A 15,179-nucleotide genomic window follows, 5' to 3' on the forward strand; every position below is an offset into this window, starting at 1 on the left:
GCCATTCGCCAGAGCTCGCGTGGCCAGAAAGGCCGGCCGTCCCTGGCTGCAGCCCACCCGAAGGAGGACAGACCCCATCTGGGGCAAGACCTCAGTCCCACGACACGCTGGTGCTGCCGTGGCGAGCAGAACGGTCGCCTAGAACCGGGCACGCACGGCCGGCTGTCGTCTGTCCCCAAGCACGAGAGCCGGGAGGCCGCGCAGCTGCTCGCCCCAGGGGTCCCAGATGCGCCTGGGGCGTCACCAGTGGGCAGAGGCGCGGGGCCCGCAGCAGCCGCAGCCGGAGACCCCAGGCCCCGGGCGCCAGCGGCCGCTCTGCCTCGACAGTGGGTGCGCAGTCAGTCGTGGGGCGTTTGCAGACCAGAGGCCGACGCGGAGGAAGAGGAGTTGGTCAGCCCAGGCCAGGCTGCTCCCGGGTCAGCCCGCGTCAGGCCGTGAGCGCAGGAACCGGCGTCTTCTCCCAGACGGGACTGGACCGGCGCCCACCTTGACGAAAAGCGTCAGGAACGCCTGAGTCCAGCAAGAAGTCACTGAGCGCCACTGAAGCATGGGCAAAGCCGCGGGGCAGCCTCTGACCCCGGAGGCCGCGGAGGGTGAGTCAGCATGAGCATCCCGCGGGTGGCCAGGCTGCCCCACACGCACCTGCTCGTGGCCAGCGTGTGCGGGAAGACGCCCGGAGCTGGCGAGATGCCCGCCCCTTGCCCAGCCCTTCCCGCGCACAGACTCTGACCCGAAGGGTGTGGAAGCAGCCCCAGGCGCCCTCCCACAGGCTCCTGCAAGGGCCACCGCGGGTCCACCCGGGCACCTCCTGCGTGGTTCTCTCTCAGCACTGGCAACACGCCAGCGGGAAGGTCGGGGACCTCAGAGAGGCTTTCTTAGAAGAAACAGAATGTTCTGGAACACAGTGATGGCATGAAAAGAAGGGTGTGTGCCACTTTGCAGGTGGACGCAAGCCAGCCCTGGGGGCATGGGGCACTTGGCCTCACTGAGCCTGTGAGTGGCTCTCGTGATGAAGCTTCTGGAAATTCATAGGAATGATGACGCATAAAGGACAAACAGACCGTAAACAAGCAAGGAAAACAACGTCCTGGAACACTCTTGGAATTCCTGTGAAAGACAAGGGGCTCTTACCTGAGTAAGAATCTCTCTCTCATTATTTCTCATTATTATCCGACCTTCCCCGTCTTCCCTGCTCCCTGGTCCTGCGTCCGTCTGTCCGCGTCCGTCCGGCCACTCCAGCTGCACCTGCCCACGTCCCCCAGCCCCGCGTGCTCTTGTCCTCCCTCTCAGCTTCCGTTCTGTCCCTGCGGCCAGTCCCTCCGTGTCCTGCTCCCTGACCCCCGTGGCCTCATGACACAGCCCGTGTCCAGCCGCACACACGGGCACACAGCCCTGGAGTGTCCCTTCACTCGGCACCATCTGCTTCGAGCAGGCAACGGAGGGGGACACCTCCAGCGCAAAATGAAATGAGGCCGGGCACCGGTGGACCATTTCTTGTACGAAGTCTAGCATGAAAAGATCCGAGGAAATAACATACAATTTTTGACAGACTTACGAAGCTGATGATTTCATTGTAAGGAGGTACAAGACGTAACAGGTGGTTTTGTCCAGGATGGATCATGTATCGTTGGGCAGCAAGAAGAGAGTGAGTTCGTCCGTAATCTGAATATTTTATGTTAATTGCTTTTGAGCTCTTCTTTGATAAAAAATATGTTCACTAGTTAGAAAACTCACGGTGTCCGTAAGAGAGCAGCCCATGGGGGTCTGCACGGCCGGTGCGCCCCAGACCAGCTCCCCGGCCAGGCGGACGGCGGCTGCGAGACCCGCAGGAGGAGGGGCGGAGGAAGCCAGCATCCCGGGGGTCTGGAAGAAGGTTGGATGACTCTCCCAAAACCAGGCAACGGCGGCGGCTGAGATCCACCAGGCGTGGGTGAAAGTTAACATTCCGGAACACCGAAGCCCACGGGTTCCGGGAGTGGCAGGTGCACGAACAAGGCCCCGCCTCACAGACAGCGGGAGCTCGGGACCCGGACCCCAGGACGCGGCGTCTGAGGATGGCGGCCTGCGCTGTGCGCGTGACCACCCCGGTTCCCCTGCGGCGCCGCTCCCGGCAGGAGGAGCCCCGGAGGCCTGCGCGGGTACCGTCCGCGGACTCTGCCATGCCACATGCCCCGTCGGCGGTAGGATGGCTTTCCACCCTGCGGGACCGGCCGATTTCGGCAGCTGGCCAGGACACGGCAGTCACAGCTGGCCCTCACATGTGGGGGCAGCTGGACGGTGACGCTCTGCAGAGGCCACGGGACGGACGTGTGCAGAGCCCACAGACTCCGGTCATCTCAGAGGCTGTCTCTGCGCACGGAGCCTGAGCCCCGAGCCTGCGCTGTGTCCCACCCGCGAACGAGGAAACACACACCTGACCACGGGGCGAGGCGAGATGCCCTCCCTGCCGGACGCACAGACTTTCCTTCCCTCCACGTTGTGTCCTACGTTTCTCACACTCGGAAAACTCATTTTTGAAATATTATTAAAAACCAGCAGGGAGACTCCTGGGATCCAGAACTCGCACAATGTTGTGGTTGGCTATTAGGCAAAACCCCAAAATATCTTGACCCGAGCTTGCACGTGTCTCAGAGAAAGAGCCTCCCTGCCACGAGGCGTGAGAGCAGCCACGCAGACCAAGAGAAATGCGTCTCTTCAGTCGCGAGGGAGCCGACGTGCGCTTTTGTGAAAGTGTGAATGGACTCGGCGGTTTCAGAAGAACTGAGTATTGGTTCCATGTCGAGTCTTCATGTCTCGGCAAGTCAGTCATTAACGACTATGCGTGCAGGAGATCTTGTTGAAATCCCTTTTATCGCTTACAAAAATATAGACGGTTTTCTAATACACACCCTCGTGGCTCAATTTTTAAGCAATCCAGGTAAAAAGAGAAGCCCTTTTGGAAGGTCTCCTTTCCCTGCCCCCTCATCCCGACCCGGCCAACTTGCACACCTTGAAGGGACTGGCTTCTCCTGCTGGTCAGCAAACACCTTCCTCCTCCTGGTTTGCAGCGGGGAGGGCAGCGCGTACAGGCCCCTGCGGGGAGCGGGGCACAGGGCCAGTCAGACACAGCCCTCCCGAGGCAGTGTGCACCCCGGGTCCTGGCCGGCGGGTCTCCCCCAGAGCTGAGCCTGCACAGTGGCCCTTCCCGAACCCCCCGTGTGGGCTGGGTCGGGAGGGACCTGGGAGTCCAAGTCAACCACGGGCACGGAGACCCCAAGAGGAGCAGATACAGCAGCTCATGTGGACGGGCAGGCGGCGAGGGCCTCGGGCACACGCACATCAGAGCCTCCTCCCGTGAACCTAGGAGCCTGGGGTGCACGTGAGAAGCCCCCAGCCCTGTGTCCACCTGGGGACTCCGGTTTGCACTAAGCGGCCCTGTGGGCTCTCGCCTGACAAGACCCCCGGTTGTGGAGGTCCCAGCCTCAGCCGGAATGGAGACTCGGGGATATCCCCTACAGGCTGGTTCCCGTGGGCCCGCGTGCGAGGGGGTCAGGCAGAGCAGCACCGACCCCGTGTTCTGGTGGAGAAAGAGGCCGGGCAGCCCCTCGTTCCCGAGGGACGTGAGAGCAGCTGGAGGGGGCGGGGAGTTCAGGGACGGGCTGGGGCGGACGCATCGCTTGTAGGAGAAAGTGGCAGGAGTCGAGCACCTGTCCTGACGGCCTGGGTCCCTGGATGACCGTGAGGGCAGAGCCCACACGGACCCCACGAGAAGGTCGTGTGGAACGACCAGAAACTCCCCAGTCAGAAGCCCCTTGTCCTCCAGCTCCTCGCCAGTCCTTGTCCTCTCTCTGCGCAGCCCGCACGCCGCCGGCCTCGGCGGATGGTCACCGCTGGGCCTCCTAGCACGGCGAGTAAAGCTTCTGTGTTTCTCCTGTTCATCTGTCTCACGTCCATGTGATTCCTCGTCCTGCAGGCAGACCCTGGTTAGAGGAGGACGTTTCCTTCCCTTCATTCCCAAAAGCAAACTTTCTCGACCTAAGTTCAGCCCTTGTAGGTCTTTAGGTCATCTGACAGCGTTGCTCAATGCTGCGACTTACGTGTGAGCTCCTTGGGGACGTCCCCAGGCCTGGCCTTTTCTGCACTGGACCCTAGAGTTTCAGGACACGTCTTCCCCCATCCCCACATGCCTCGCTGTGCTAGAGGGAAGCTGTCAGGGTCCAGCGGACGAGCCGTGCAGAAGCCGTGCACGGGGCCGTGAGTGTCCCGGGACAGCTCGACAGGACTCTGCTCCACGGCCGCCAGCCCCAGCCAGCCACCCCGCGGAGCGCCTCTCAGCAGGGCTCACGGCACGTCCAGAGGGTTAGGGACTGCGGCATAGACCCAGGTGATCGTCACACACGTCTCAGCCCCTCACCCGCTGGCAGGTGATATCCGCACAGCTGGACGGCGGAGCTGACCTCGAGTCTGCCCGCGCTCCCCCGCTGGGACCGCGGGGTGCTGGGTTTCTCGAATGCGAGCCCGGGATTTCTGCTAATACTGAGTCTCTAAAAAGCACTGGACGAGCTCTGAGTATAGTGAGTCCCAAATACATCTGACACGTGTACCAAAAATGTGCTGTTTCTCGGCCGGCCACACTCCTCCGGGTGCCAGCATCTTCTCTGAAAGTAGCTTTCCTGGTCTGAGCGTGTCGAGTGCCGTAGCGTCCCCGTGGAACCCCAAAAGGAAGAGCCTGGCCCCGGGGAAAGGGGTGCCCTCTGGGAGCCCTGGGATGGGGCCCAGGATGGGGGCCCAGACCCACGCTGCCCCGGCCCTTCAGTGCTCGCGCTGGGAAAGACGGCTCAACGCCAGCCAGAGCAGCTTGTTCCCCCGCCACTGGGCGTCAGCTCTGGGACCCTGTGACGGTCACAGGCGACGCTGGTTGGCTTTCGCTGTGGGGGTGGGGTCCCGGGACTGAGTCCCTCCTCACTCAGCCCTGCTCTAACCCCCACCACTTCCCACCTCTGCTTTGTGTTTCACCAGGAATTTCCTTGTCTCCCGTGGAAATTCTTGCCTGTGTTTTCCTTATCGGGGGAGGGGGCTGCGCTCCTGGAGAAGGCGCCGTCCTGCCGGAGCAAATGCGAAAGGAGAAAAGGGAGAGAAGGAGAAAGGAGACCGTTTTCATGTAGTGGAAACCCGAGAGGCTTGGATGGGGACTGCGTCTGCGTCTCCGTAAGACAGCCGGGACGGAAGGCTGGACAACGGTGTCCTCGCCAGCCAGAGAGCCACTGTGGACTCGGCCGGGCTGACCGCCTTCCCGCCGAGACGCACAGCCTTAGAGGAGGCTGACCACGGAAACCCTTCCTCCCTCGGCGTCCACAGGGAGCCCCGTGCCCGTCTCTGCTGGTGGTGCAGACCCGCTGGGGTCGGCGTGGGGAGCCCTGCCTCCTGCACATGCCTTGCTCGCCAGACCCCGGGACGGGCGCCTGTTCACCATCAAGGCAGGAGGAAATAACGGCCCCAGCGGCCAAGCCCCAGGGTCCACCGAGACCGGCATGGTTGGGAAGACTCCGAAGGTCGAGGTCCTATTCTAGAAGGGAAGGAGAGGAGGGGTGACTGAAGCTGGCTTCTTTCTCCTCAACACACACGCCTTTTCCTTCTTCCTGGCGGGGGCGGGGGCTCCACTCGTGAGGACCTGGACGGGGACGCTTGCTCGTGACAGCATCCTGGAGGCTTGGTGCCAACCCAAGGGCATGGGAGCCGCCCCGGCCGCGGACGCTCGAGCAGGCACGGAAGTGCAGGAGGGTTTATAGGGCAGCAGCAGCCGTCTGGGAGGCTGGTCAGAGCCTTTGGCCTCAGACCCAGCTGGGGGGACGCTGAGTGCGGTGCTGGACGCGTCGTGAAGAGCCCGATAACAGCGTGTCCAGCTCACAAGGTCCCAGAGAAGCAGCTTGCGCAGACGTCGCCCTGATGGGCCGCTTGTTCTCCGCCGGTTCCACCATCAGAAGGAGAGCGCTCGCCATCCTGGGCGTCACGCTGGCGGTGGCCTGCGCACACGGCCTCTTCCCCTTCCTCCGGAGAGGCCAGGACCTCCTGTGGGGTGAGTAACTAGCAAATACCGTCTCCGGCCTCGGGAAGCCACTATCCACAGCCACGGAAACGGCGGCGTGGCCGCGCTGAGAGCCAGGCGAGGCGCGTGCCGTGTTTCTCCTGCGTCCCGAGAAGGGAGCCGTGGTTCTGGAGGGTGGACGGGTCGCAGCTCGATCCTGTCTGAAGAGTAACTCGGGGTCTCTACCCACGAGACTCTCCATTTCACCTGCTTGACTATTTGAAAAAACTGTCTTTGGGAGAAACCACTTGTTCCTTTTCCTGGGCATGGTGTGTGTCGGGGACGCACGGTGCTGCAGTGTGGAGTGTGGTCGGAGCTTGCAACGGCCTCGCCTCAAGCTCTGCATCTGTTTGGCTAAAAAAGAAAGAAAGAAAAAAAGAAAAGGCACCAAACACGTTGAAGGCATTTGCCTTGAGCAGAATGTCGGAGGTGCCTCTGGCTGCCCCCCCAGGACGCACACTGGCCCCAGCAGGCTCCTGCGTCCCCGCAGCCCGGCGGGGCTATCTACAGACTCGGGAGTGGGAGGACCCTCACGCTGACCGCCCCGTCCCACCCCTGCTGGGCCCCACGTCTCCCAATTCCACTGGGCTCGGGGCTTTGTGACTATGTGGGAAGTTGCACCGACGTCCCTCACAGACCCCCGTGCCCCTGAGAAAGCGCCTAACGCGTCCCAGGCAGCAGGAAGCCGGAGGCGAGCGCTGGGCTCAGAGAACACGGGTCTGCACGCGCCCCTCCCCTCGCCACGCCTGCCGCACGCAGGAGCTTGGGAAGTCATCCGTGGCGGGGACCCCTGACATGCCACGCCGTGCCGAGCGCCCTGCGTCTGGATGACAGCGGGAAAGGACAGCAGACGCGCGTTTCAGGCACCGCGGGGAAGGTGGCCTCATCTCGCCCACATGAGCCTGCGGTCCCCGTGCTGTCCGGCATCTGTCCCGTGAATTAACTCATCTGTCCTTCCGTCTGGTAGTCATTAAGGCCCCACCTGTGTAAAACCACGGTTCCACGAGTTAGGAGTCGCGTGGCTATTGCGGCCGAGTTGTCATGGGTCGGGGGCGCCCACGGACCGTCACGCACACGGTCAGCTGTGGAAGTCACAGTCCACAAAATCGGGGTGTGGGGTCTGCTGCTTCGCCGGAGCCCCGCATGCCACCGCCCGTCGGAGGGCTCGACTGGCGCCCGCTGGGGCTCGGGGCCTGCACGCTGATCGCGCTCGAGGACGCATCCCGTCAGGCTCTATCCGGGGGCGGTGATGCCACGTCGTGGGCGCTTTAGCGTCAAGGGGAGCATTTTGAGGCTGGCTCGTTAATCGTCTACAAATTACTTATTTGGAGACTATTTCTCTCGCTGTGTCCGTCTCACGCTCATTGATAGAGGACAGCGTTCTCCCGGCCGCCCACCAGCTCGCCGCAGCTCCGCTGAAAGATCGCTGTCACGGGTCACGTCTCACAGCCCCCAGTCCAAGTCGCAACGCCGCTCTGTGTTCTCAGGGATCTGCATTCTTGTCACGGCGCCGGGATCCTTGTGGGGGTGGCAGCCGGGAGGGGGGGCCGCCGGCGGGCTCGCGGCTGGCCCTCGCCCCGGCATGTCTGGCCAAGGCTTGGCCCCAGGAGGGCCCCAGAGGCCTGCGTTCAGGGCCTGGTCACCCCCGGGAGGACCCCAGGATCCCAAGGTACAGCTGTGTCCAAGCTCACTATCCCTCCGTGTCCTTCCGTGAAGCCCCACACTCCGGACTGGAGACTGGATGGGGCACAGTCGAGGACACATGTAGGTCCTGGACATGCACACCTGACGGTCAGGCTGCGGCCTGTAGTGGTCCTGTGGGGGGCGGGAGCAAGGCCAGGGCACCCTGCACGTCCGTGCCGCTAGAGTCTGTCTCACTCCAGAGTAGGGTCCCGGGCCTCAGCTCAGGGAGGAGCAAACGGAGGCAGCCGGAGGCTCTGGGTCGAAGGAGCTGGCCGTGTTTGCGGACAGATGTGCACGTGGCCCTGAGGGTCTACAAGAGCAAGGCGGGGCCCTTCTGCGGAGCCTGAGGTCCTCATGGAAGCCGTGTGCTCGTCAGCACGGAGGGGACGCGTGTGCACTGTTTGTGCAAAGCCGAGACGAACGCACAGGCATCTTCACGGCAAAGGTTCCCACAAGTTCCAGCCCCTGCGGAAAGTACGCGGCCGAGGAGCGTGGGAAGCGGGGACTGGCCTGCAGACCCAGACGTCTGGGCCCAGCCGGGCGGAGACGCACGGAGCGAGGAACGCTGGCCGACTTCACTCCTGGTGATCAGGTTTCGGCAAGGGGGTCAGGCACATCAGGATCCCAGCACAGGGCTCCGAGCAACCAGCTCTGCAGTCAGTCCGCAGGCCCCCGGGGCCTGCATGGTTTGTGGCCCCAGGGGAGGAAGACCCGGCGTTTGTGTGTCGAACAAGGGCTCTTCGGAGACGGTGGACGTGCGGCTCTTTCACAAGCGTGTGCTCACCCGCCGTGGGACCGGAAGGTCGGAATTTTCAGGGCGTCCAGCCCGGCCTCGGGACAAGGGGAGGGCGGGAGGTTGATCAGATGCCCACTCCAGGGTCTCCGTCTCTCTGCCTCTGTGACGACGCTTCCGTAAAAGCCCAGAAGCACTGGTTCCGAGAGCTTCAGGCTGGGGAGCCCGAACGTCCCCTCATGCCACGGAACCGGCCCCATGAGCCATGAGGACAGACGCGTGTTGCTTGTGGGTCTCGCCCCACACGTCTCTCCTTCGGGCTATTGGTCTGCACCTTTAAGTGAACCCGTAAAGGCCGTGCTCCCCTGAGCTCCCTGGGCCCCTCTGGACGGCCAAGGAGCTGAGGAGGGGGTCCTAGAACCTCCCTGGGGCAGCCTCTGGCCAGAAGGGCAGGTGCCAGCCCGGGGCTTGTGACCCTGGGTATGAGGCCACCTGGGGCGGACCGGCTGGGAGTGGAGATCTCAGCCGCTCGGCGTCTGCCCGGTGTTGTGTGCAAGGAGGAGGGGACAGCTTCAGGCAGGCTCCACGGCGGCCTGTGTCCCGAGCCCTGCGAGCCACCTTGGGGCGCAGAGTCCGTGAGCAGGGCCATGCTGCCTCAGCGAGGGAGGGCAGTGCTGGCTTCGGGGGTAAGAACGCGGGCCATGAGGTTTGGACTCACACGTGCCCTGTGCCCCTGCTTTCGTGGGGTGTCCCTGTCCCTGCGGGTCCAGGAGAGACTCTGCGAGCCCAGCGTGGTCCTTGGAGCCCTGCCTGTTGTGAGGGTTTCTGCCTCCTTCCTGGGGCTCCTCGTGCGCATCCCACAGGGAGAGCCCCTGAGCTCGCGGGCCTGGGCCCGGGCAGAGCGGCACCTGCCCCGTGGCGCACTCCCCAGGCCCTTGCGGACAGAGGTCCCCCAGCGCTCAGTGGCCAGTCTCGTCTCCCAGAGTCCCGGGACGATGCACGGGATTGTGTCTTTCCCGTAACACACTCAGAGGCCGCGGGGGGCGCGGGGGGCTGGAGAGGGCGCGTGGGGGGGTCTGTGCCGGGCTCCGCCCCCCAGACCCGGGAGGCGGCCGGCGTCTCCGCCTCCAGCACCTGTGGTCTCGGCCGCGTAGACGCCGCTCCCCGATCAGAGACTGGTTCTTCCTGCAACGGGGTCGTTCGCGGAGATGAGGACGGAAAGGACAGAAGAGCTGGGAAGCGCACTCACGGCGTCAGTAGATTTTCTGGGTTTTCTTGTGCTGCTGCCTCCTAATACGGACGTTTCCATCCCAAACAGCTGGATTCCTACAACGCTGTCTGTGTTTGAAAGTATTCTGGGAGTCGATTATTTTTTCAAATTGTGCATTTCCGTTCATGAAGTATCGATCATGCAAGATTCCTTAGTAACAGAAGCTACTCGGGCGCCCCTAGAAGCAGGCGCCCGCCTTGCATCATTCGTTTGGAGCCTCACGTCTGAACCCAGGAACGCGACCTTGGGCTGCGGGTTAGTCTGGGCCACGCTAACAAGCCGCACGACCGCAGATGGGCGCGTCTCAAGCTCCGGCCGCCGCAGGTGCAGACCCGGAGCCCGTGCGTTTCGTGTGGGGTGAGGCGGCGGGCAGACGCACCGGGCCGTGTCCTGCCAGCAGGGGCCCTCGGCCCGTCTTACTCATCCCACCACGGGGTCCCCCCAGGGCTGTCCTCGCATCGTCCCGCTGGGCGAGGTTTCCGCGTACGAATTTCGAGGGAGGTGAACGTGGGACCTGTGAGGCAGTTCAAGCATGAAATAAAATTAAGCGAAGTCTTGTCATTGGAGACTGCCGGCTCATTTCAGTAACGTGTCCTTTGTTAAGTGCACAAGGTAAAATGGGGAGAGTTTACGAGCTTCTGTGTCCTGGTTAGGGAATGGAGGACTCGGCTCCTTGCAGTCACGGAGGGGGTCTGGGCCAGGGGAGCGAGACTGCGCGGGAGGCGGAGGGAGCAGGCAGGTCCCTGTGCTCCTTGCGCTGCGCGGGCAGCTCTCGGGGTGGTGGGGACTCATGCCTGCTGTGAGATGTGGAAACCAGGCCTGCGGGGCAGCCACCCAGGACCCCCAGATGGGGCTCAGGGGCCATGGCTTGTCACTGCCTCGCGCTGCCCTTGGAGGACACTGAACGTGTCAGCGGCGTCCACGCTCGGACGGGCTCACCGTACCGTCTTGTGCCGCAGGATGGAGCGGAGACCCTCCTGTCCTCAGCGTCGTGGAGGAGACCAGACGCATGGTGGACCGAGCCATCTACCACACCGTGAAGAGGTAGGCTTTCCGGGGGACACAGGAGGGCAAGTCACTAGGGGCTGGTGCCCGGGCCTCGCCGCCAGCCTCGCCATCTCCACTTTACCAGTCGGGAACTCCTGTGCGTTTCTCCCTTTCCTGGTTTCCAGGGCAAGATCCCGAAAGAACCGGTATCCAGTCCCAAACTCTGTCTCTAGGGAAGCCCAGAGCAAACCACGGTGATCTTGCCAGGACACAGCTCTGCGGTCTCGGTGGTGGGGGTGGGGTCCCGGCGGTGGGCTGGGGTCCCGGGACAGGGGGCTCCTCGTCCGGGAGCAGGAGGGAGGAGCCGAGACCAGAGCAGGGACAGAGGACACCACGGACACAGACATTCGGTGCAGGACAAGCCCACCCATCCTTCTGGCTTCAGTCATGAGAAACCCCTGGTTTTAATACCTAATTGACCTCAGTATTGAGGACATGGTGGTCTCGCATGAGATGTGTGTAAAGCAAACAAAACAGCTAAAGAGCGGGTTGTGTCCTCACAAGCTCATCTCGTTGGTGGCTGACTAACGGTTACAGACGCTTTCGCTGGGGACGGTGGCATCCACGTGCAGTCCCGGGAGCCAGATCTGCAGAGACCCGGGCCCAGGACGATACCTGCCTTTCCCTGGACTCCTGGATGCCCCGCAGGGCGTCACCACCCAGCACTCGTGGACCCACACTTTGTTTTACAACAGACCCGTCCTTGGTCCGCTTGCCGGGGAGCCTTCCCTCGGGCCGTGCGCCGCTGAGCGTGGCTGGTCCGCGTGCCCCCTGCTGCCATGGGCGGGCCGTGCGGGGGGCCCGGGCTCCAGGCCCTGCTCCGTCTCAGCTGCACCGTGGGGTCCTTCTCGTCTGGAATGGCGGTGGGCGCAGTCACAGTCTTACTGTCGCTCCCTCTGACGGTTCTTTCCCGTTCTGCTGGATCGTGCCTGCCAGGGAGGCAGCATCCGGAGTCCCCAAGGGACTGTGGTCCCCGTCGCCTAAAGCTCCTGCCCCTTCCCGGACCCGCCACTGGGCACACTGGCCATGGGGGCGCGGGACCCACGCCGGTGTAGGGAGGGTCCACGCCCTGTCTTTTGCCCTGGAGAGGAGGGCGTCCGTGCCGTGCGGGCAGTAGGGCCGCCCTACGGAGGGAGACACCACTCCGGCCTCCCGCAATGCCCCCTTTCCAAGCAGACTCCACGCCCAGCGTGCCGCTTGGACTCGGGACCCTGGGAATGAGAGCGGGGGCTTCTGCCGACAGCCCGCCTGACGCCCTCAGAGCGGCCCCTTCAAAGCATCCTGGAGGGTGGACGGGAGCAAAGACAGTCAGCGCCCTTTGTCTCACGAGGTGTCAAGAAATAACCCAGAGCCGTGGACATTGCCCCCCAGTAGTATCTGCCCCGTGTGGACGCCACGCTGGCGTCTTGCAACCTTTTCCACGACCCCGTCCTTCCAGGGACCATGGTCAGACCGTGGATCTGACCTGCAGGGCTGGGACCACATCCGTTTGTCCCCATCCTGCTCCCCGGGGTCGGCGGCCGCCCCCATGACTCTGGGCTACGGGTGAGGCCCTGCGTGTGACATCCTCCAGCACAAACCAGGTTCCCCGAGGTCTTCCTCAGGACGCCCGGGCTTCTCCCTGGATTCTGAGCTGAGCTCTGCCCTCGGCCAAGGCGTCACCCGGGGAGGGGATGGTGTCTGCCGTCTCAGGGCCCCCGACCCGGTAGTCTCGTCCACGGGTCTGCCGGCGAGCTGAGGCTGGCCTGAGGCTCCTCCCGCCATCGAACTCTGAGGACAAAGAAACGGGGTCCTCGGTCAGGGTCAAGGCCGCGGGTCTCCTGGTTCATGAGGAGCAAAAGCCGAAAACGAGGCTGCAGATGCGTTTCACCCCTTGGTTTGGTGGTGATGTTCGTGGAAACGCAAAGACGAGAGAGCCCATCAGGAAGGTCGTCGGTGAGGTCTTCTGAGGTTGTTTCTAGAAGTTTCTTCAAGAGACCTTCGAAGACCAGCATCATACAAGGAGGCACTGAGGCTGCGAAGCAAACCCACAGTTCACTGAGGTCCTTATGGTTCGAATCCGGGAGACGCAGCCTCTGGAGGCGTGCTCTGGGGGTGGGCGGTGGTTATGGGTCGAGCCCGCGGCCCTCCTCGCTCGCCGGGGGAACGCTGACCAAGTCGCCGCCGTGGGTCCCCCAGGGCGGGGCAGGGCGCGTGCGGGGCGCTGGGCTGCAGGCCGGAGAAGTAAGCCGCGTGCCGGGCCGTGTGGCGCAGGCTGGCGGGCACCACGAATCTCGCGCCCGTCCGGGCCAGGCGGATGCCGTCCCGCCTCCCCAGCAGCCTCCCTCATGGATCCGCCCCGCCCGTGAGCTCCTGACCTCGCCTCCCAAGCCGCCCTCCCCCTGGAAATGCTAAGATGTGTTCCCCTTACGTGTAATTGTGTCTCACTTAGGATTAATGAACTAGTGAACCATTTGCTATTTGCTTAGTAATCATAGAATGAATTACCACATTTCTTTTTTTCTTAAAGATTTTACTTGTTTATTTGAGAGAGAGACAGAGCGAGCACAAGCAGGGGAGAGGGAGAAGCCGAGCAGACAGCCCGAAGCGGGGCTCGATCCCAGGACCCTGAGACCATGACCTGAGGCGAAGGCAGAAACTTAACCCACTGAGCCACCCAGGTGCCCCGGATTATTACATTTCAATAAATAATTAAATGTCAGCAAGAATCCCCAATAATTGTTCATTATTTATGAAATAATAAAACCTGCAGTTTCTCAGTATTTTCTACCCTGGTCGCTGAGAAGGTCGAAAGCACTTCCCACTCCAAACCCGGTCCATGGAGCACGTGGTGCCTGCTGCTTCTCTGAGTTCTTCTAAAACCAGTCTGTGGGGTGCACGGCAGCCCCAGGCGGGTCGCACACCTTCGAGATCTTCACTCCGCGAACGTGCACAAGCCCCGTGGCCCGGATGCAGGAGCCCCGGCTGCCGTGGGGCCACCTGGAGGACGGGGGAGCGACTTTGGCCCCGCTGGTTCGAGGCGGACAGAGAAGGACACACAGATGGAGGCAGACGGAGGGGAGAGAAGGCAGAGGGGAAGACCCAGAGGAAGAAGGAAGATGCCGCGAACTGACCACGCGACCCCTTGCCCATGGCCAGGACCCCACGTGCTCAGGGCTGTTTCCACATATGTTCTGGGCTGTGACCCACACACTCGGGGTTATGACCCCTGGACTCAAGACGGTGATGCCACCTCGGGGCTGTGACCCGTGTCCTGAAGACCGGGACCCCACGTGCTCGGGGCTGGGATCCCTCGTGTCCGAGCTGTGAGCCCGGACGGTTGGGGCTGTAACCCTGTATCCTCAGGGCTGGGACCCCACCTGCGCAGGACATGGCCCGTTTCCCAGGGTGTGACCGCGTGGCCTCTGGCCGTGGGGAGCCCCACCCCTCCCTCGGGGGCTGGACGGCACTGGCCACATGCAGTGGCGGGGAGGCCCCGGGGGTCCGGGCGCAGGCCGCAGGCAACCGGGAGTAGGACGGTGCTCGGAGTGGTCTCTGGGATGTGGGCCGGACGTCCTGCAGCAGAGCAGGGGCCACGTTCGGGGCCACGTTCGGGGGCCGCGTGCTGGGACGGAGTGGGGGGGCTGCCCCAGGGCTCAGCAGATCTCTCCTGCCAGGCGGGGAAATGCTGGGTCTCAGGGTCCGGGGTAGGCGGGGACCCGGGCTCTGGCCTGGAGGTGCTTCCGGAAAGGGCCAGATGAGTGAGAGGACGGGGAGCAGATGGGGGCCCAGAGGTGCTCATGTCAGGGAGAAGCCCTGCCGGCTCCCTGCGGGTCCTCAGATGCTCCCGGGGGTGGGGGGGTCCTGGGTGCCTCCAACGCTCACCGCCTTGCCTCTAAGGACTGTTTCCCCCTCACGCTCCCAGGGTGAGCCTGTGCCTAGCCGGTGTGCGTGAGCGGCCCGAGCGGCCCGTGTGCGCTGGGGGAAGCCGTCCTCGCTCCTCGATGCCTCGGCAGGGCGGGAGGCGGTGACGCCGGGCAGGCTTGTACGAGTCCACACGGCGCGGTGCCGGGGGCCACCACCGGTCTGCCACGGCTCTCATCCCGCGGCACCACATCCTGCCGGTCCGGCCATCGGGCCGTTTCCCACATTCGCGGCTCGCTGGGGGCTCAGCGTGTGCTACCGTGCCTCGGCACCCGCGTCGGCACCCGCCCTTGGTCCCGTCTGCTGTGGACGTGAAGACGGTGCTGGCAGTGCCCGGCGCAGAGAGGACCGAGGACGCTTGGGGACGTCAGGAGCAGATGCTTCTGTGTCCCGGGCACCAGGGAGATGGTGGGAGCCAGACGGGCTGCGAGGCGGTCATCACGCAGGGGACGCGGAGCCAGCGAGAGCCAACCTTCCCG

At 63.5% G+C, this 15,179-nt stretch overlaps 1 protein-coding gene across 1 annotated transcript in view; it reads left to right on the top strand.

Moving 5' to 3' along the window:
• The first annotated feature begins 5,925 nt into the window (after positions 1–5,925).
• Positions 5,926–15,179, top strand: part of TPO (thyroid peroxidase) — a 38,765-nt gene continuing 29,511 nt past the window's right edge. The window contains 2 exon segments of the mRNA XM_045979941.1: positions 5,926–6,055; positions 10,710–10,794. Coding sequence (XP_045835897.1) covers positions 5,926–6,055; positions 10,710–10,794 — 215 coding nt within the window.

The sequence above is a fragment of the Meles meles genome, chromosome 15 (genome assembly GCF_922984935.1).
Source record: "Meles meles chromosome 15, mMelMel3.1 paternal haplotype, whole genome shotgun sequence".
Taxonomy (NCBI): domain Eukaryota; kingdom Metazoa; phylum Chordata; class Mammalia; order Carnivora; family Mustelidae; genus Meles; species Meles meles.